We start from the raw sequence: 22,868 nt of genomic DNA on the forward strand, positions 1-22,868 counted from the left end.
CCCACCCCTCTTCCTACCTATGTCGTTGGTGCCAATGTGCACCACGACTTCTGGCTGCATACCCTCCCCCTTAAGGATTCTGAAGACACGGTCCAAGACGTCTTGGATCCTGGCACCCAGGAGGCACCAAACCATCCGAGAGTCTCGCCCATGTCCACAGAACCGCCTGTCCGTCCCTCTAACTATAGAGTCTCCTATAACTAGCGCTCTCCTCCTCGCCCCCTTTCCCTTCTGAGCCTCAGAGCCGGACCTCATGCCAGAGACCCGATCACTGCAGCTTACCCCTGCTAGGCCGTCCCCCCAACAGTATCCAAAGCGGTATACTTATTGTTGAGGGGAACGACCACAAGGGATCCCTGCACTGCCCGCTTCCTCCCCTTCCCACCTCTAACTGTTACCCAGCTACCTCTGTTCTCTGGCGTAACCACGTCCCTGCAGCTTCTATCTATCACCCTCTCAGCCTCTTGAATAATCCTCAGTTCATCCAACTCCAGCTCCAGTTCCCTTAACGCGGTCTGTGAGGAGCTGGAGCTGACTGCATTTCCTGCAGGTGAAGTCGGCAGGAGCATCGGTGGTCACCCCTACCTCAAACATCCTGCAGGAGGAACATTCCACTGCCATAGTTTGTCTGGATTCGGTTTATACTCCACCTAGCGATCTCCAGAAGCATTTACACTTCGCTCTATGGAAAAAAAAGTTGTTGTCTTTCTAAGATGTAAAAACTGTACAACAGATTTAATTCTCGGGATTTTATTATTTATACATAAACAGGCAGCAATTCTCTATTCTATTTCTCATCTCATTTCCGTTCACGGTATAAGCTGAGCAGGGTTGCTGGGGCAAGTCAGGGAGTTGCTCACAAATAGTACATTTTATTTTCCTACGCTCGTCAACCACAATTATTCAGTTACAGTATATCGAAACTAAAAGTTCAAAGGCAAGGAAAAAGGAACAGCGGGAGGACCGGCTGCTTGCGCAGTTCGTTTTGAACAACAGCACTGTCCAGAAAAATAGCATAACATGACTTTGGCTCATTGTTTGCTGTAACACTGGACACCAGGAGCCGGGCTCTTTCCCAGACTGGGCAGTGGATCGAGCTCTGAGCTGCACTCGCTCCCCGCAGATCCTAAAGCACGTCCCGGGCTCAGCTGAGCTGATCCTGTGTCGAATCCCGACTATAAATGCTGACTCTTCTGAGATCAGCTTTGACCTGATTTAGTGCTGGGCTCATTGGATCTCCACGTATTATCTGGGACAAAGGTACAGTCTGACATTCAGGAAATATTTTTGCTGAGAGCTGTGTTGAAAGTGTGTGGACTGTGGGTATAATGTTGCTCGCTTTGCCTAGTTGGTGAGTTTGTGATGCAGTTAAAGCCAAAATTCCCACACTGGCTGACGTTACTATGAAGGACTCTCCTTCACAGTCTCATCCCCTCACCCGAGGCATTTTTATTTATTATTCACTTAGAGATGTGGGAATCACTGGCTGCCAGCATTTATTTTCCATCCCTTGTTGCCCTTGAGAAGATGGTGGTGAGCTGCCATTTTGAACTGCTCCAGTCCATGTCATCTCTTTGCTGAGACTTCATAGCAATTGGTACAACTGAGTAGCTTACTCGGCCATTTGACAGTCAAACACATTGCTGTATATCTGGAGTCGCATGTAGGCCAGACCAGGTAAGGATGACAGATTTCCCTGAAGGACATCATTGAGCTAGGTTGGGTTTTATTCTGACAGTCATCAATGGTTTCATGGTCATCAGTAGATTCTTCATACCAGATTTTTATTAAATTGAAAGTCCGTCTTTGGCTATGGAAAGATTTGAACCTGGTCCCTCTTGCAAAGCATAGCCCTCCGCTCCAACCCCAACCTCACCATCAAACCAGATATCAAGGGGGGCACAGTGGTAGTTTGGCACACTGACCTCTTACACCGCTGAAGCCAGGCACCAATTCATGGACACCTTCTCCTACTGCCCTCTCGACCACGACCTCACCTCCTATACCAAACCATCATCTCTCAGACCATCCACAACCTCATCACCTCTGGGGATCTGCCACCCACAGCCTTCATTGTCCTGATCCCTGCAGCACCCAGTTCTACCTCTTACCCAAAATCCACAAACCTGACAGCCCCAGTTGATCCATTGTCTCCCCCGCTCCTGCTCCACTGAACGTATCTCCTCATACCTTGACACCATCCTGTCCCCTTGGTTCAGGAACTCCCCACATACATTCAGGACACCACCCACACCCTTTACCTTCTCCATGACATTTGTTTCCCCAGCCCCCAATGCTTCATCTTCACCATGGACATCCAGTCCCTGTACACGTCCATCCATCATGGCAAAGGCCTCCACGCCCTCTGTTTCTTCCTCTCCCGACAACTCAACCAGTACTCCTTCATCAACACGCTCATTCGATTGGCAGAACTGGTTCACACCTCAATAACTTCTCATTCAGAGCCTCCCACTTCCTTTGGACCAAAAGGGTAGCGATTAGAACCTGCAAGGGCCACAGCTCTGCCTGCCTTTTCATCAGATACATGGAACAGTTCATCATCTGCAGCTACACTAGCATCATCTTCCTCCACTTCGTTGATGACTGTATTGGTGCCACCTCATGCTCCCACTAGTAAGTTGAATAGTGCATCAACTTCACAAACATGTTTCACCCTGACCTTAAGTTCACCTGGACCATCTCCGACATGTCCCTCTCCTTCCTGGACCTCTCTGTCTCCTTCTCCGGCGACTGACTCAACACAGACATCTATTTCAAACCCACCGACTCCTACAGCTACCTGGACTCTACCCCGCCCACCCCATCTCCTGTAAAAACGTGATCCCTTACTCCCGATTCCTCCACCTCCACCGTATCTGGTCCTAGGAGGAGCAAATCCATTCGAGGACACCCAAGGAGGCCTCCTGTTTCAAGGACCACAATATCCCCCCATACGTGATCGGCAGTGCCTTCCACCTCATCTCCTTTACTTCCTGCATCTCTGCTCATGAACCCCCACCCCTCCAACCGCAATAAGGATAGAGCCCCCCGCCCCCTGTTCTCACCTTCCATCTGACTAATTTCCGGATATAGCGCATTATCCTCCGCCATTTGTGCCACCTACAATCAGACCCCACCTCCAGAGACGTATTTCCTTCCCTATCCCTATCTGCATTCTGCAGAGACCATTCCCTCCGGATCTCCCTTGTTACGTCCACGCCTTTCAACAACCCACCCTCCACACCCAGCACCTTCCCTTGCCACCACAAGAGATGTAAAACCTGCACCTACACCTCCCCCTCACCTTCATCCAAGGCCCCAAATGATCCTTCCACATCCAGCAGAGATTTTATGCACATCCACCCACCTCATTTACTGCATCCGGTGTTCTCAGTGTGGTCTTCTGTACATCGGGAGGACACAACGCCAATATGCAGAGCATTTCAGAGAACATCTCTGGGACACATGCACCAAACAACTCCCTGTGGCCGACCACTTCAACTCCCCCTCCCACTCCACCAAGGCCATGAAAATCCTGGGCCTCCTTCACTGCCAAATTCAATCCACCCAACAACTGGAGGAAGAAAGTCTCATCTTCCACCTAGGACCCTCAAAACCATACGACATCAACACCTGACTTCACTAGTTTCCAAATCTCCCCTCCTCCATCTCCCCTCACCACATCCTAGACCCAACCCTCCAACTCAGCACCACATTCTTGGACTGTCCTATCTGTCCATCTTCCTTCCCACCTATCTGTCCACCCTACCCACCAACCTATCACAATCACCATTCACCTGCATTTAACAATCGCCTTCCCAGCTATCTTCCCCCGCCCCCTCAGCCCCATCCCACCTTCCTATGTATCTCTCAGCCCTTTTTGCCCCCACATTCTTGATGAAGGGGTTATGCCCGAAACGTCGACTCTCCTGCTCCTCGAATGCTGCCTGACTTGCTGCGCTTTTCTCGCACCACACCTTTTGACTGGAATGAATCACAGTTGCAGTTCACCCACACACTCTTTAAATGTTTGCCATTGCCTTTCTACTGTCATCCCTCTCAGTTGTTTGCCCCAATTCACCCATGACAACTTGCACATCATACAATTATACTTTCCCCTGTGGACATTCAGGGCCTGGATCTCAGAATCAATTGTGTCGCTCCCCATCTTAAGGGAGAATTATATTATATTATGGTCACTCTTCCTTAAGGGATCTCACACGTAGCAAGAATGCCAATTAGTCCCTTCTCATTACACAGCACCCAACATAGAATGGTCTGTCCCCTAGTTGGTTCCTCAACAAACAATCTCGCTCAGTGTTCCATATTCTCCTCTATTGCATTGTTACTGATTTGATTTACCTAATCTATATGTAAAGTTGCTCATTATTACAACCATACCTTTATTGTTAATTATACCAATTTAACAGAGCTAATATCCTTCCTCACTATTTTGTTATTCACTTGTTAACTAGCAATGCTACCTCACCTTCTTTTTCTCTTTGTCCTTCCTAAAATTGAAATACCCCTGGATGTTCAGTTTTCATTATTGGTCACCCTGCAGCCACATCAATGTAATCCCAATGATATCATATCCATTTATGCCTATTTGCACAATTGATTTATGCACTTTATGGCAAATGCTTCAAGCATTAGGGCACAAGGCCTCAAACCTTGTCTTCATAATATTTTTAGTTCTGTTCACATTATTTAACACTGCAGCTTGAATTCTTTGCCGATTAATTTTCTTATTTTCCATTGTGTTTTTTGTCTTTGCCTGACTCCATGTATAGGTTCCCGTTTCCCTGCTATTTTAGTTTAAACTCTCCACAACTGCACTCAAAAATACTCCCCTCGGAGTCAGTTCCAATCTTGCTCAAGTGCACCCCAGTTCCACCTTCCCCAGAATCAATCCCAATGTCCAAGCCATCTCCCCTTTGCACTATCTCTCCAGCCACATATTTATCTGATATATCCTGCTATTTCTACTCTGATGAGCACATGACACTGAGAGCAATCCTGATATCACTACTTTGATTTTCTACTTTTTAACTTGCTTTATAAATCCCTACATTGTGATTTTAGGACCGCCTCCCGTTTTTAACCCAGGTTATTGGTACCACTGCGACCACTGTCTGTTCAGCCTCCCACAGGAATGACCTGTAGCCACTCCAAGATGTTCTTGACCCCAGCAGCCAGGATGCAACATATCATCCTGAAATTTTGTTAGTGGCCACAGAAACATCTATCTGTTCGCCTTAGAATTGAACTCTTTATAGCCTTCCCACACTTCCTCCCCCTTTCCCATGCAGCAGAGCCAACAGTGGTGAAACAAGTTTTGCTGCTGCGACTTTGCTCTGGGAGACCATAACCCCAACAGTATCCAAACTGGCATGTTTGTTTGGCAGGGGAATAGCATAGGGGCTTCCTGCACTGCCTGCCTATTGCTCTGTCTGGTGACCACCCATTCCCTCCTTTGTTGTAGATCTGGGCCTGCAGAGTAACCAACTGTCGGTACATGGTCTCCATGACACTCTCAGCCTGGCAGCAGTACCACAGTGTTCCCAGCTGCTGCTGAAGGTCTGAAACCCGGGCTTCCAGGAGCTACAGATGGAAATACTTGCTGCCCACATCAAACTGTGCCCGCCTTCTCACAGAGCAGGAGGAACACATCACAATCGTGAGCACTGCTGCTCTGACTTACTCCTTTCAGTGAAACCCTCAGGTTGCCCTGAAATCAAATAATATTATATACACAGGGGTGCTTTTTTAATCTGAAAATGCAATTTATTGCCCTTTAAAATGATAAGACCAAAATAAAGAACCTAAAGATCTTACAAACAATAAGGGATAAAAATATTATTAATATGATTATATTATTAACCCAGGCATACTCACCAACTTCGCTGCTTCCTCTTAGATTACTTACAGTGTGGAAACAGGCCCTTCGGCCCAACAAGTCCACACCGACCCGCCGAAGCACAACCCACCCAGACCCAGTCCCCTACATTTACCCCTTCACCTAACACTACGGGCAATTTAGCATGGCCAATGCACCTAACCTGCACATTTTTGGATTGTCGGAGGAAATCGGAGCACCCAGAGGAAACCCACGCAGACACGGGGAGACTGTGCAAACTGCAAAACAGAGAGTCGCCTGAGGCGGGAATTGAACCTGGGTCCCTGGCGCTGCAAGGCAGCAGTGCTAACGACTGTGCCACCATGCCACCATGTCTCTACATGAATCCTGAGGTCATCTCAGGTGATGTTCCTGTGGGATCAGTATTAAATTGCTATTGTATTTCCCAAAGTCATACAAAATGTCTCTCTGATGCTCTGTGCCTTTGGTTTCACTGTGCTGCTGCTTTTAAACTATGCCCAGTGTTTCCCATCAGGTATGCTGCCTTTCATGTTTCAAAATTTGAATGAATACTTTATAGTGGAGAGGCTAATAGATTTGTGACACAGTTTCTTCTCTCTCTGTATGGTAGTGAGCTCTCACTGCTTTTAGGTATGCACCAAATCCCCAAACCAAACACTGAGAATGTGAGAGAAACTCAGTAGATCTGGCAGCATCTAAAGAAAGATAAACAGAGTCTGGCATAATACTTCATACCTCCAGAAATTGATTTCAATCTACAGGATGAGGTCATTTCTTACAGGTGGAGGTTGCAAAACCTAAACCTCCATCACTGACTGTGCCCATCACCCTGACACTGGAGACGTCTCCAAATTAAAATCTCAAACATTAACCTCCAGCAGCTGGTATAACTGCCTGGAAATATTCAAACACCATTCAATTCAAAATTAAATTGCAAATGCTTTGGGATGTTTAAACAAGGCCTTCCTGATTGCTCACTTTTTTTTATTTTGAAAGTTAATGAGTAATAGAAAGAGCAGAGCAGTCTGGAGTTGATTTCACCAGAATTGCATTATCAGTTCAGTCGTGATGGATTCAGGGTTTTCATTTATCTTTCACTGATACTACAGCAATAGCTGTGGGAATCACCAAATTTGGAGTCTACATGTCAGGGCTTGCACAATGATTGATGGTTATTTGGATTTGGACATCCCAGCACAGGATATGGAGGCAGGATATCCAATCCAGGATCAGACCATCCTCAGGTCCAGAATAGAACAACCCCAGGCTCTGAGACACTGCTGCAGCCTTGTCAAGTCCCTGCCCAATCTAAGGCTAAATCTGTCAAACAGGGGCTGCTAAAGGAGTGGGAGTGGGTCCTGGAAACAAGACACACACTGTGGACTTAAAATGTCACTCAGCACATGTGGAGATCTGCAATCCAGTCAAACACAGCCCAGCCTGTCAAGATTGCAGCCTTGGTATTATTGCAGTGTCCTTTGCTATACTGTTTGCTTGGTCATAGATTCCAGAATCCTCGCTGTGAGAGTGGTAGCCATCCACCACAAAACGTGTGTATGTTTTACACTAACATGTAATAATTACAAGCATTCAAACCATATCTAGCAATTTTTTTAGAGCAATATTTTATTGATGATAAATGTTTGATCCATAAAAAAGTGAAACCAGGTTTTATAAGATTAGTGAAACTTAATATGTTTTCTGTATTATCCCCAATTAGGTGAACTGGGTCTGGAAATGGTTTCGTATTATATGATAAGTATTTTTCCTGTCATCTTATGCACTTTTCCATCTTTTGCACAATGTAAGTCTTGAAGTGCTTCTCAATATTTGGCTCCATTGAATACTCATTCTCACTGCACTGATGTGAGTTAATGAAAATTACTGTTTTTCAGGTTTCTTGAAATTAAATTGTGAGTCATCAGTGACAGGAATATTTAGTAAAGACACTAAACTACCATGCACATTCAATTCAGCATCAAATATGACTCTGACACATATCGAACTAGTTAAAATGGAAGAAGATAGAATTGTTGAAGTGTTTACCTCCAAGAAAAGTGTCAATGGAATTCAGGGTCGGATTAAATTACTTCACCCAGAATCTCAAGATGTATCACTGGTAATCCAGAACACACAGTTGTCAGATATTGGGACATATCAATATCATTTGGAATCAAGTGTTGGTCATGACACTGGTGTGATTACATTGCAGGTTAAAGGTGAGTGATTATTCTGTTTCTGATCTTCCTAATTGTAGAATGTTGGTTGCAAGTAGTTGGTAACAATTTCTGGTTTTGTTCTCATCCTTAAAAGAGAAATAGGGGCATGATTAAATCGTATGGTCCATCAAGCATGCTCTCCCATTCAGGGAGAAAGTGAGGTCTGCAGATGCTGGAGATCAGAGCTGAAAATGTGTTGCCGGAAAAGCGCAGCAGGTCAGGCAGCATCCAAGGAGCAGGACAATCGACGTTTCGGGCATAAGCCCTTCTTCAGCCCTTCTCCCATTCAGTCTGATCATCTTTGATCTTGGGCTGCAGCTCCACTTTCCTGCTCTAAGCCTAAAAAAACATCTGTCAGTCTTAAGTGTATTCAATAATGCAGCATCCACAACCCTCTGGGATGAGGAAGGTTTACAGAAGTTTACATACCTGTGAGTGAACAATTATAATCCTAACTCAGTTTACCGGAGACTGTGCTTTTGTGGTTTAAATTTCCTGACTGGCAGAATCAATTTCTCTATAACTATCCTGTAAGGCCCTTTCAGAATCTTACATGTTTCAGAGAGATCACCTCTCACTCTTTTAAACCCCAGAGAATATAAACTCAAAGCACTCAATCTTTCAGCATATGAAAACCATCTCATTCCATAACTAAATGTTGTGAACTTTCACTATACTGTGACCAGTGCAAGTCTGCCTTTCCTTAAATGTGGAAGCTAAAACTGCATTTGGACTCTTGATGTGGTCGCACCAAATACCTGTCTAACTGTAGCAAGACTTCTTTATTCTGCTACTTTAATCCCCTTGCAATAAAGGACAGAATGCCCTTCGACATTCTCGTTGCTTGCTGTACATACATGCTAACATTTTGTCTTCCTTATTCCTGTCCATGGAAAGTCCCACCTCAAAGAAAACACGAATTATGAAGCTAGTCTCATTCCACTAATAATATTGTAATCATCCCTTTTAGCTCCATACAACGTGACCATATTCCCAAACATTATATCAACGAGAAGGGTAAATGTCACCTGTGAAGCAATTGGATATCCTCTGGCTCAGATTCATTGGTTGTTGAATGGAACAAAGAACCTCACATCCAAGGTTAATACTCGCAGTGTAAAATCAGCAGAGGAACTGTACAAGATCACGAGCACACTTCAAATCACAGAGAAAATAGATATTCCAGAATGTGTTTACATTTGTGCCGTGTGGAGCATGGAAGAGGGTCAATATGTGGTGCAGAAACACCTTCCATGTAAGTTCGCAACATTCACTCATGAAAGGATTTTGGAAAGTCGATGTTTAAAGAACTAATATATCTAATTTGTTCTTAATATGTGAACAATATTGCAAGATTATATTGAATAATCATGACTATTTACACTGAAATGTTTTGGGGATCTTGTTTTAAATTATTGCAGCCTTTTTTCTCAGTGTCGTTTAAAAGTCAACTTTGCTATTGTTAATGAATAGAGTCACAGTTCGGTACAGATATTCCCAGACCAAACAGAAGCTATGTGGCCGGTCTGAGAATTAAGATTGACTGTTAACTGCTCATGCTGCAGCTCCAGGCCCAAACGATGAGCACCCTCTTCTCACTCTGTATAAAATGGGGTCTCATTTTATAAATCTCATTATTGCATTCTAGATCTAATGAGTACGAAGTGAAATGCTTCAACTTTTAGTCATGTCTTAGTTCTGCTGTTAATTGTATATTTTTCACCCACATTGTCTGTTTCAGTCTTTCATCAAAGCTCTAACCGTGATGGTAATATTGAAGAGAAAGATAAAAATGTTCTCATAGCAGCCTTTCTGATTATCACCCTTATTTATGGTGCATTAGTAATTTCTGCTCTTCCACAGTTTAGAAGAAGTTCACATCCAGGTATTTTGATCAATATAGTTATTGCATAATTATGCTAATCACACAAATTATGACATTGTCTTACGTTTTGAAACATTTGTTATTATCCTTATTTTGAATATGCTCGTAATCCAGAATCCAATGCAGTTTAACTTAATTATATATCAAATATACAATTTCCAAGATTCAATAAAAATAATTGACAGAATCTCTAACATTCTGAATAGCTCCAGATTCAGTCTCTCACTCTAATCTCCTCATTAATACAGTGTTTCTTACATATCCCTTAGTTGAAATATTGGAAAACAAATATCTTTAAATTACTGATGGAGAAGCATTTGCTGAATAGTTTGCTAGAAAGAAATGTTGAGGTATCTCAAGTTATGAATGTTGCCTAATTAATTACAATCCTTGCTTAAAGAAAAGATGGATAAATAAAAACTACACATTCACTTGTCCTGAGCTCCCACATAAAGGAGATAGAAATGTTTTGGTGAGTCAGACTGAACTGCTGTGAAGACATTCTATTCAGTCATTTCCATTGAACATCACAGAAAAGATGTGACTCAGTCATCCTTTGGTGGTCCAAGATATAAATATTAAACTTATGATGTTTTGGACAGGGCAAGGAGAATAGAGAAGGAAGTAAACATTTTTTCTTCTTAGTTGTGTGTAAAGCTGGCATTTATTTCCCAGAGTGAATAACTATGGGATGCTGCTTGACCTTCTTTATCATAGTTTAATACCTGTAATCAGACTGATTCCAATCTAAAAAACAGATTTACAGAATCTTACGTGGATTTACATGGGCCGACATGACACCAAGTGTTAAAGTTCACTTGAGAATGTTTCTTTAAAAAAGTTCTGCAATTCACAAACGAAAGAACTGAAAACAACATGTTCATTCTAAAAGATGAGGGACTTAACAAACTATCCTGGTCAATTCAGAGTGAACTAATTGGTGTGCTATTTGCATTATATTTATATAGGGCTGCAACTTTCCTCTCCAAAAATACATTAGTTTTTAAGCTAGATATTTAGTGAAGTGTTCTCAAATTATCGAAGCCTGTTCATTACGTGTGCTGATACTAGGCCCTTCAAGAAAATCTAAAATCAAATTCTCACACTGTGCTTGGTTATTTGAACTTCTGAATCACAGGTCCAAACATTAGCAATTTGGTAACTTAATCATGAGATTACCATAGACTTCTAGTTGTTAGAAAACTGAAATCTTAGAGGTTCGCTGATTGCAATTATTTTGTATCAATTTGGTTATAAAGGTATTTTCGCCCTTTGACAAAGGAGCAGGACAAACTATCTGAATTGAGTTCAATAAATGTGATGCTTTTATATCTGTCAATATTGTCATGATCATCCAGAGATTACTGCCTTTTCCAAGATTGAGTTTGGAGCTATAAGAATGAATAAACTGCAACATTTTGCAGAAGAATGTGTTAATTAAAATCAACTGTTATATGCCAGAAACAATGAATTCATTGTTGTGTTGCTTTATTTTCAGAAATTAGAAGAGAATTTGAAATCCCGATGGTAAGTGTGATTTCAAGTATCTGCATGTTTTTAAAAGCTTTCTGTCATGGACCAGGCCTGACCCCTCAAAACATTTTCAAGCAGGTAGCCTAGACCATAACTTTGCTATTTGTTTCAGGTAAGTGTACAGGGGATGTTCCCAGAGTGAACTAGTTGGTCTGACTGCCAAGTTTTAAACAAAGAATTTATTTACAAAATTACAGAATGAAACACAAAGAACCAAAAATACAACTTATCCGATCCAAACACCCGACAGATATCCCAACTTAATGATGCTGTTCCAAAATACTTCCAACAGTCCCAGTAAACAGACCCCTTAGCACAAAGAGTTAAAATGACACAAAAAGCTTACAGGTTACAAAGTCAGAAGGGCAGGAGGAGGGAGAGAGCTTCCAGTTTCAACTGTGACCCTGACTCAACTTTTTTAAAGAAACATTCTCAAGTGAACTTTAATACTTGGCATCATGTCGGCTCAGATATGTCCACGTAAGATTCTGTAAATCTGTTTTTTAGATTGGAATCAGTCTGAAGATTGTAGCACAGACAGTCTCACACAAGGCACCTCACACCTTCAATGCATTATCTGGGCCAACATGACACCAACTGTTAAAGTTCACTCGGGAATGTCACTTTAAAAAAGTTCTGCGATTTTACGTATGAAAGAACTAAAACCAACATGTTCATTCTAAAAGATGAGAGACTTAACAAACAATCCAGGTCTTTTTTAATATATAAATTCAGTTACATCACACTGTAAACTTCTGTTATAAATTCTGTGTCTTACGATCTTATACTCCACAATCACCTGATGAAGGAGCAGCGCTCCGAAAGCTAGTGCTTCCAAATAAACCTGTTGGACTATAACCTGGTGTTGTGTGATTTTTAACTGATTATACCATTTTTTAAAGACATGAAAGCCTTAGGCTCATTATCTGTTAGGGGTAAACAAAAAGGGCCCCAACAAAACCTTTCAAACCCAGCCTAGTTGGAGCGTGGCCAATTACCCCCTCTCTGAAAAACACAAGGGCACAATAACTTTGAGATAGGCTCAGCTTTGTGACATTTGTCTCACAACTTTTAAAAGTCTTTTTTCCGTTTTAACCAGGTGTCAAGCGACCACAGGATTAATGTTTCATAAAATATAGAACTGGAAAATATAGATTCTGGAAATCTGAAACTCAAGCAAAAATTGCTGGAGAAATTCAGCACGTCTGGCAGCGTCTATGGCAAGATAGCAGAACTAAGATTTTGACTTCAATGACCCTTCTACAGAACACAAAACCAATGCTTCGTCGTGTTTGCAGTTAATCAATCTTATTTTTAACTTGTACAGAATATACTGATGTCGACATTTTAAAGTAAATGTTTTGACTTCCTCTCTCATCTAGTTAATGGGTGTTAATATTTCTGGTCTGATACAAACTCCTCATACCTCTAGAAACTGGCAAATTACAAAGCTTGATGTTGGAAGTCCTAGTGACACATTAACACCGAGGCTGACAGCCACTCATGTTGTGCCAATCATGAAGCACGTGGACAGAGTACAATGTTAAGAAGAAAGGCTGCGAAGGCACTCATAGTAGGTGAAAGAAATGAGCTAACCTGTGAAAGAGAAGACTGAAACCATTAAGTTGCATCTGCAGCAAGTGACTGGGCCTGCATAGGGGACAATATTGCCCTCCACCATATGATCACACAGGCACACAAAGTGCCTAGCCCGGCAATCCTGCAGCACTCACTGTCTTGGTTGTGCCTCCTCATCATCAACACAACTGAGATCTTCCTGAGATATACACTCCTACACATATACGCTGCTGCTCAGTAAGCAATTATAGTGGGGCAGGGGTGTAAGATATCGGAGTGAGCTGATGTCATGTACACGTATTGCTACTGCTGTTTCCATGTAATGTAGTTAGCAATCTTTGCAGCCACTCTTCCCCTGACCCTCATTAATGACCAAGGAGTGATAGCATAGGATGCTATGAGGCATCTAGCCTCAGAACAGAGACAGGGGCATAAGCAGTAAAATGCAAGAGTTTAAGAAATGTTAAAACTACTTATATACCACTCGTTGTGGAAGGAGCTTTAAGTATGAATTTGTTTTCTCAATAAATTGTCGAGATAACACAGTATGGTGAACAGACTATTTAAATCAGGTCTCCAAACTCTGTACAATTTTACAGCCTACACCTACAAGTGACATTAATAATTTTTTCCTCCTGTCCCTCTCATTGCACTACCCTGAAATACCTCACAGCTGAGATGGAAGGATCATGCTCCGTAATGGAGCTCATTGACCCTGGAGGTTTGTTCGGATGACCCCAGGGGCTTGTCTGGGTGACCCTGGGAGTTTGTTCGGGTGACCCAGGAGGTTTGTTTGGATGACCCTGGGAGTTTGCTTGGGTGACCCTGGAGGTTTGTTCGGGTCTGGATGGGCTAAACATTTTGAGGGTCCTTTAGCCAGGGCAAGCTTAACTTGCTAGGCTGGAGCATCCAACACTCAGGGAGGGGTTGATGGGGGAGGGGAACAAGGTGGAGGTGGAGGGTCTGGCCACTTCCCTGATGGGAGACTGTTGTGGGACCTGTGTGTAACTCCTCCTCTTCCAGTTTTATGGCTCCTCGCTCTGCCCCATCTCTTTGTGAAGGGATGTACCTGGATGTACAAGGCTCTTCGTCACTGAGGATCAATGTGTAGGGTTAAGGAGTGCAGGTATTTTGATCCTCCAACAGCTCCTGCTGATGCTGGGCCTGTGTCTTCACAGTAGCCGCAAATCTGTACGTGGAGACAGATGGCCATAAAACTGGCTGCAGTGCTGCAGTGTCTAAGTGATAGCAGGAAGGGAATCGATGCAGTGGCTGTATTACTCCAGCTTCTCAGCAATGAGGACAAGTGAGACCTCTTGGCCTGCTGCTGCTCACTGTGCATCTGCACAAAGCTACACAGGAAGTGACAAGAAGTTAGTATATGACTAAGTCAGTGGAAGACAGTTTGGGAATACACTAACCAACAACTAACAGCTGGTCATGCACCCTGGGAATGAATCAAACATTTAACAATGATTGTGTGTGAGGACAGTTCCAAAGCAACCCAAGTATAAGGTGAAACCAAAGGATTTACTGAGTGTGATGTCATTGGCAGAGAAACTACTCAGATATCCCATTAGAAGCTAATCGATCCTCATCAGATCAGATCTAATCAGCCGTTAGTAAATTTAGTCTGTCTGACAGGTGGGTTACTGTATGTTGGGAGAAAGTGAGGACTGCAGATCAGAGTTGAGAGCGTGGTGCTGGAAAAAGCTCTGCCGATTAGGCAGCATCAGAGGAGCAGGAGAATTGACATTTCAAGCATAAGCTCTTCATCAGCAAGGATTCGTTCCTGATGAAGAGCTTATGCTCGAAACGTCAATTCTCCCGGACCTCGGATGCTGCCTGACTGGCTGTGCTTTTCCAGCACCACACTCTCGACTCTGTCACTGTATGTTGTTTATGGAATAGGCTCAAATCATTTACACAATTTGCCTAAAGTTTCATCCAGCCAATTTAATTTCATAAAATTTGCTTGATTTATGAAATATTTTGTCAGTTAGAATTCTCGATTTCAGGAACCTTACACTGTACAGCTGAAAAGATCGGAATTATTGGTGTGGCCAAATGAGGAGTGCTCTACCAGAATAGGCAAAACCATATTTTCCAGACTGCTGTGGCTCTGGGAAACACTTTTCCACCTCATCCATGATTGTTCGCCCTTCCAGGATTGGCTGCTAGTGTGATCCATGATATTGCAATTATCTAAATGCAAAGACAATTACCTGAAGAGAAAATAATCAAGGGTACAGGTAAAGGATGGGCTAGTGGGACTCACTAATCAGTTCTTCAATGGTGTTGGCATAGTTTTAAAAGGCTAAATAATCTCCTTCTAGACAGTAACCAGTTTACAATCCTATAATTCCATTATTCATGATGATTCGATTTCAATGAGGTTGCAGTCTCACATTGATTCTATCTTTCAAATTGTCGGAATAGGTCTCCACTTGTCATATGCAGCACTTTAAATCCATCCCAGCACTTTTGGCAACAGTGCTGAGCAATTGTTACCACAATATTGTAGGAGCGATCAGATTAAATGTGGTCAGTCCACACCTGCAGCAACTGAGATTAACTAGCTAAGCACAGGTTATTCTTGTACTGCCAGAATTGTAGCTATAAGAAAAGCTTTGATAAAATGGGACTTTTTTGGGGAGCAGAAGTAGTTGACTTGGGAATTGATTGAGGTGTTTTTAATTTGTGTGGAATCTAGAAAAGACCAACTTAGAAGTAGGTCAATAACTTCAGCAAATCATCTGCCGACATTTCTGCCACCTCCAAACAGACCCCACCACCAGGGATATATTTCCCTCCCCACCCCTTTCCGCCTTCCGCAAAGACCGTTCCCTCCGTGACTACCTGGTCAGGTCCACGCCCCCCTACAACCCACACTCCCATCCTGCCACCTTCCCCTGCCACCGCAGGAATTGCAAAACCTGCGCCCACACCTCCTCCCTCACCTCCATCCAAGGCCCTAAAGGAGCCTTCCACATCCATCAAAGTTTTACCTGCACATCCACCAATATCATTTATTGTATCTGTTGCTCCCAATGCGGTCTCCTCTACATTGGGGTGACTGGACGCCTCCTAGCAGAGCGCTTTAGGGAACATCTCCGGGACACCCACACCAATCAGCCACACCACCCTGTGGCCCAACATTTCAACTCCCCTTCCCACTCTGCCGAGGACATGGAGGTCATGGGCCTCCTTCACCGCTGCTCCCTCACCACCAGACGCCTGGAGGAAGAACGCCTCATCTTCCGCCTCGGAACACTTCAACCCCAGGGTATCAATATGGACTTCAATAGTTTCCTCATTTCCCCTTCCCCCACCTCACCCCAGTTCCAAACTTCCAGCTCAGCACTGTCCCCATGACTTGTCCTACCTGCCTATCTTCTTTTCCACCTATCCACTCCACTCCACCCTCCCCCCCGAACTCTCACCTTCATCCCCTCCCCCACTCACCTCTTGTACTCTATGCTACTTTCTCCCCACCCCTACCCTCCTCTCACTTATCTCTCCTCGCTTCAGGCTCTCTGCCTTTATTCCTGATGAAGGGCTTTTGCCCGAAACGTTGATTTTACTGCTCCTTGGATGCTGCCTGAACTGCTGTGCTCTTCCAGCACCACTAATCCAGAATCAGGTTTCCAGCATCTGCAGTCATTGTTTTTACCCAATAACTTCAGCAGACGGATTAGAGGAGCATTGAGGAGTATTTCTTAAAACAGTTGGTGATGGTGAATTGCATCTCTGCTGGAAATATTGGGAGAAAAGGTCATACTTAAAACCGACTTGGGTATGCAGAGTGCTGGTAATCTATAAGAAAGAGAGAGAGAGAGTAGAGTAGCTTTTATTTGTCATTTCTACTAGATACAACTGATACAGCAAAAACGAGACAATGTTCCCCTAGTACCGAGATGCTACATTGACAGCACAAACTACACAATCGTACACGGCATAAAGTGCATAATAAGTGCAAAACACGCAAGTTACAGTGTAATAGAAGAATGATAAATAATTGACATTTTTCTGGCAGCAATTTGAAGTGGTGCCAAGATTTTCAGATGGAAAAGTGTCCAATCATACTGTGTTAAGGAGCCGGATAGCTTGGGGGAAGAAACTGTTGCACAGTCTGGCGTGAGAGATGGAATACTCCAGTATCATCTACCAGATGGCAGGAGGGAGAAGAGTTTGAGTGAAGGGTGTATGGGGTCTTCCACAAAGCTCTTAGCCTTTTGGATGCAACGTGTGTTGTAAATGTCTGTAATGGAGGGAAGAGAGATCCCGATGATCTTCTCAGTTCTCCTCACTATCCGTTGTAGGGTCTTACGATCCAAGATGATCCCAAACCAGGCAGTGATACAGCAGCTCAGGGTATTCTCAATGAACCCTCTGTAGAATGTAGTGAGGATGGGGGTGGGAGATGGGCTTTCCTCAGCCTGTGCAGAAAGAAGAGATGCTGCTGGGCTTTCTTGGCTATGGAGCTGGTGTTGAGGGTCCAGGTGAGATTCTCTGCCAGGCGTTAACCAATAAATTTGGTGCTCTTCACAATCTCCACGGGAGAGCCATCGGTGTACAGCAGAGAGTGGTCAGTCCGTGCCCTCCTGAAGTCAACAACCATCACTTTTGTCTTGTCCATGTTCAGAGGCAGGTTGTTGGCCCTGCACCAGTACGTTAGCCGCTGCACCTCCTCTCTGTGTGCTGACTCATCATTCCTGCTAAGACAATAGACCAATTTTTAAAAATAACTTCTGTAATTAAAATGGCACCTAATTGTGTAACATATGCACATCTCCCTGTATTAGCAATTTTTGTGAAGATTTGTAGGTTAATGATAAGTCTGTAAGTTAGCTTGCTGAGCTTGAAGGTTTATTTTCAGACGTTTTGTTACCATACTGGGTAACATCATCAGTGAGAGTCTCTGGTGAAGTGCTTGCGGTACGTCCCACCTCTCTATTTATAGGTCTTGGTTTCTTAAGGTGGGCGATGCCATTTCCACTTTATTTTTTTCAAGGGAAGGTAGATAGGGTCTAAATCGATGTGTCTTTTGACAGAGTTCTGGTTAGAATGCCATGCCTCTAAGAATTCTCGTGTGTGTCTTTGTTTCGCCTGTCCTAGGATGTGTGTGCTGTCCTAGTCAAAGTGGTGTCTTTCTTTGTCTGTATGTATGGAAACTAGTGAGAGTGGATCGTGTCTTTTGGTGGCTAGTTGGTACTTATGTGTCCTGGTGGCAAGTTTCCTGCTAGTTTGTCTGATGTAGTGTTTTTTTTTAATTCATGCACCGATACAGAAAAAGCAGTCCTAGTCAGAGGGTTAAACTACAGTTACAAAGACATGAGTAAAAAGGACTTCCCTGCAGCATTTGAATTCATATTTCAAAAAAAACGGTCTTTCAGAATAAACACAGCAGACCATAAGACAAGCTATTGCACCTACGTTAGGCTGAAAAAAGGAAGGGAATACACTTAATGCTCAAGAAAATAAAGCCTAAGAAAAGCTTTAAAAAGGCAAAAACATCATAATCTAGCTGCAGACAATGGACACATGACCATTATTTTTTAATGATTTGGAGATGCCAGTGGTGGACTGGGGTGTACAAAGTTATTTTAAAAATCCAACCATCTTAAAAAGGCAAATGCTCTGCTTGCAGATACCGACACTTACCAGTCGATGGCGATAGACTCGAACCTGCAACTGCTAAACAGATTCTCAGCCTTTCTAACAGGACTTGAAAGAATCAGGAGAATTAAACAGGACACACTTCTAAAACATGAAACCAGATAGATCCAACACACCATACTTCTATGGATTACCAGAAATACACAAACCTGGGCTCCTCCCCCACTCAGATCCAGAGTCTCCCTACCTGGTACACCAACATATAGATTAGCCAAGGAACTCCACCAAAAACAAAAACACCTAATTGAAGATTCACAACACTCTATTCACTCCACCCAAGAATTCCTGAACACCATCAAAGACACCAAGATGGAAGAGGATGAAATAATGGTCTCTTTTGATGTTACAGCCCTTTTCACATCAATCAGCATCAACCTGGCCAAAGAAACACTGGCATCACTACCTAGCAAAACCAGGAACACAAACACTCGACAGCACCGACTTCATCAGCAAAGACAATGTCCTCAAGCTAGTGGACCTGTGCCTCACCACCCACTTCACTTTCAATAACAAAACCTACAAACAAGTCAACAGAACACCTATGGGATCACCAATATCAGGGCTCATAGTGGAAGGAGTAATGCAGAGACTTGAACAAGGCGCACTCCCATCTATCCAATCCAAACGTTGGGTTTGCAACGTGGATGACACCTTAGTCATCACAAAACGGAACAAATTAGAGGAAACATACAACACCATCAACAATATCCTGACAGGCATAAAATTCACAGAAGAGGTGAACGGCAACAGACTCCCATTCCTAGATGTGACAGTTGAACATACAGTTAATGGAGAGCTTCAAACCAGCGTCTACAGAAAAACAAACACAGACCAAATACTTAACTTCAGAAGCAATCATCCCAACACCCACAAATAGAGCTGCATCACAACATTATTTCAATGAGCTACATCACACTGAAGCACCCAAGAACTATAAAAAGCAGAAGAAAAATATCTATACAATGTTTTCAAGAAAAAATGGATACCCAATAATTATACCCAATACATTCCACTGATTCCTCAGAAACAAACCCAAACAAGCAGACACAAAGCAACCAAAAACTATAGCCACATTACCTTACATCAAAGACAGATCAGAAATGATTTCCAGACCACTCATACCCCTTGGTATCATGGTAGCCCATAAACTTACCAATACACTTGAACAGCGACTAATGAACCTAAAGGATCCATTAGATACTACCAGCAAAACAACCACCATTTACAAGATACCACGCAAGAACTGTAAAAAACTCTACATTGGACAAACTAGTAGGATACTTGCCACCAGGATACATGAACATCAACTGGCCACCAAAATACATGCCGGCTACTTGCGGAGCGTTTCAGAGAACACCTCTGGGACACCCGGACCAACCAACCCAACCACCCTGTGGCTCAGCATTTCAACTCCCCCTCCCACTCCACCAAGGATATGCAGGTCTTTGGACTCCTCCATCGCTAGACCACAACAAAATGACGGTTGGAGGAAGAGCGCCTCATCTTCCGCCTAGGAACCCTCCAACCACATGGGATGAACTCGGATTTCACCAGTTTCCTCATTTCCCCTCCCCCCACCTTGTCTCAGTCAAATCCATCGAATTCAGCACCGCCTTCCTAACCTGCAATCTTCTTCCTGACCTCTCCGCCCCCACCCCAGTCTGACCTATCACCCTCACCTTGACCTCTATCCACCTATCACATTTACGACGCCCCTCCCCCAAGTCCCTCCTCCCTACCTTTTATCTTAGCCTGCTTGACAAACATTCCTCATTCCTGAAGAAGGGCTTATGCCCGAAACGTCGATTCTCCTGTTCTCTGGATGCTGCCTGACCTGCTGCGCTTTTCCAGCAACACATTTTCAGCTCTGATCTCCAGCATCTGCAGACCTCACTTTCTCACCAAAATACATGACCCACTCTCACTAGTTTCCATACATACAGAAAAAGAAGGACACCACTTTGATTGGGACAACACACACATCCTAGGACAGGCGAAACAAAGACATGCACGAGAATTCCTAGAGGCATTGCAATCTAACCAGAACTCCATCAATAAACACATCAATTTGGACTCTATCTACCTGCCCTTGAAAAGAAATGGAAATTACATCACCCACCTTAAGAACCAAGACCTATAAATAGAGAGGCGGGACATACCACCAGCACTTCACCAGAGACTTTCACTGACGATGTTACCTAGTATGGTGACAAAATGTCGGAAAACAAATCTTTCAGCTCAGCAAGCTAACTTACATACTTAACTCACTGTATTTTCATAAATGTAAGTGACAAATTGTCAAAAATAAAACAACTGCAAAGTCAGATTAAGATTGTATAACACCATTTTGGTCAAACTATGTGTGAAAAGTCACTTTCTAAGGCATTAACTTTCTGTGTCTGAATCCTTATTTCAACATACTCAAAATTTACTCAAACCTATTCCATATGAAACTTAGTTGATTGTCCCTCCATTAACTCAAATCTCACTAAATTCTTGACACTCATGCCCTTTCTGCCTCGTTCTGAATAATATTGTAAATAAATACTGTCTTCAGTGATCATATATGTGTTATTGGTCAAACACTGGCCATGACAACTGCGCTGCCATACTCTATTTACTATTGCCAGTTCTGATACAATATGATAGTTCGGTTATCTTGCAATCTCGTTTTGTAAGAAAATCACACAATAGCCACACCATTTAAACTAATAGGGCCAGAATCATGTTAAAGCCAATACATGTAAGGAAAGTTGGCGTTCTGCAAATAACGGCCTCATTTCTTCAATTGTGTTAAAACCAATTCACGCTGTATCCCAGCCCTTAAGTTACTTCTCATCTGGTTTGTGTCAAGCTTCCTGAATGTTTCAGTCCTCATTGTTCATTTTATGCCAGTCTCTGGCTCCCCTCTTGCAATATATTGAAGGTAAATGAACACCCTGTTATTAATGTTGTTTCCATTGCAAATGTGAGTGAACAACTGTCTCATTATAAGATGTGTTCCTGGAACAGAATGTAAGATTTGCATCTATCAGTAAAAAATATGACCTGTTAAAACTTCTGTGCCTTTGTGCATTAGCTAATATGAGTGGTTGCATTAACACCTGACGAGTAAAAGCTTGCAATTCATTCAAATCTCACCACTGAGCTTTGAGATGGTTGCAGTAACATAAACCACAGGCAGAGGGTTGCAGTTCTATGAAACGCCTGTTGTTTCAAGTGAACAAACACAAGAGGAAGACAGATATACCAAAGTTCTTTCTGAAGTGCTTCAGCAGCTCAGAAAGGTACAAATAAAGAAAACTACTTTGCACAGTTGTTTGGAAAATAAACAAAAAACTGTATTTTTTTCTTACTTACATTAATGGATTCACCATGAATGTATCAAAAGGTTTTCAACCCCTCCGCAGATTCTCCTACGAGACGTACACTGTCCTGACTTGGAGATACACCACTGCTTCTTCAGTTTCACTAGCTCAAAGTCCTGAGGCCACCTTGCAAACAGCATTGTGGGTCGGCCTCAACCAAATGGAAAGCTGTTCACCACCATTATCTCAAAGGCCATTAATTATTGTCATTAAATGCAGGTCCAGCCGGTCATGTCCATTTCTCCTCAATGAATCGAATTCAGTATCCAGTTCCATAACTAGAATATTAATGAAAGTGCTGATGATGCTTTCAGGTAAACGTTCCTCCTAACTCTGCTTTATATTTTAGTTCCATTTATTCCCTATACCAAGCTGTGATGTATCTGGACTGGATGCTTTCTATAGTGCAGCCATAAAAATTGGTAAGAGTCATTATGGACATGCTAAATTCCTTTAACGTTCTGAGGAAGTAGAGACATTGGTGTGTTGTACTCATCATTATTTAAGATCCATCCCACTATGATGGCATCATCAGCAAATTTGTAAATGCAGTTAAAACTGAATTTGGTCACACAGTCGTAAGTGTTTAAGGAGAGTACACAGCCTTGCGGGGCACCGGTGTTGAGGATTGTTGTGGAGGAGGTGTTGTTGCCTATCCTTATTGATTGCAGTCTGCGGGTCAGGAAGCCAATGATCCAGATGAAGAGGGGGGAGTGGAGCCCTAG

General features: G+C 43.0%; 1 protein-coding gene and 1 pseudogene across 6 annotated transcripts; both read left to right on the forward strand.

The window, feature by feature from the left end:
- The first annotated feature begins 934 nt into the window (after positions 1 to 934).
- LOC122562097 (programmed cell death 1 ligand 2-like) lies at positions 935 to 12,899 on the forward strand. 6 transcript variants are annotated; one of them, XM_043714616.2, is made up of 9 exons: positions 935 to 1,260; positions 5,486 to 5,533; positions 5,572 to 5,725; positions 7,602 to 7,685; positions 7,777 to 8,100; positions 9,071 to 9,355; positions 9,842 to 9,985; positions 11,484 to 11,512; positions 12,618 to 12,899. In XM_043714616.2, the coding sequence occupies exons 3-9, from the start codon at positions 5,611 to 5,613 to the stop codon at positions 12,648 to 12,650; spliced, it is 1,014 nt and encodes a 337-aa protein (XP_043570551.2). In that variant the 5' UTR covers positions 935 to 1,260; positions 5,486 to 5,533; positions 5,572 to 5,610; the 3' UTR covers positions 12,651 to 12,899. The 6 variants fall into 6 exon arrangements, with proteins under 6 accessions (XP_043570551.2, XP_043570552.2, XP_043570554.2 ...); XM_043714617.2 differs by having other exon boundaries at positions 5,572 to 5,680; XM_043714619.2 differs by lacking the exons at positions 5,486 to 5,533; positions 5,572 to 5,725 and having other exon boundaries at positions 936 to 1,260.
- Positions 12,900 to 14,301: 1,402 nt separating this feature from the next.
- Positions 14,302 to 22,868, forward strand: LOC148145306 (uncharacterized; annotated as a pseudogene).

The sequence above is a fragment of the Chiloscyllium plagiosum genome, unplaced genomic scaffold, assembly GCF_037043375.1.
Source record: "Chiloscyllium plagiosum isolate Xiang-an unplaced genomic scaffold, Cpla_swu_hap1 HiC_scaffold_25, whole genome shotgun sequence".
Lineage (NCBI taxonomy): Eukaryota > Metazoa > Chordata > Chondrichthyes > Orectolobiformes > Hemiscylliidae > Chiloscyllium > Chiloscyllium plagiosum.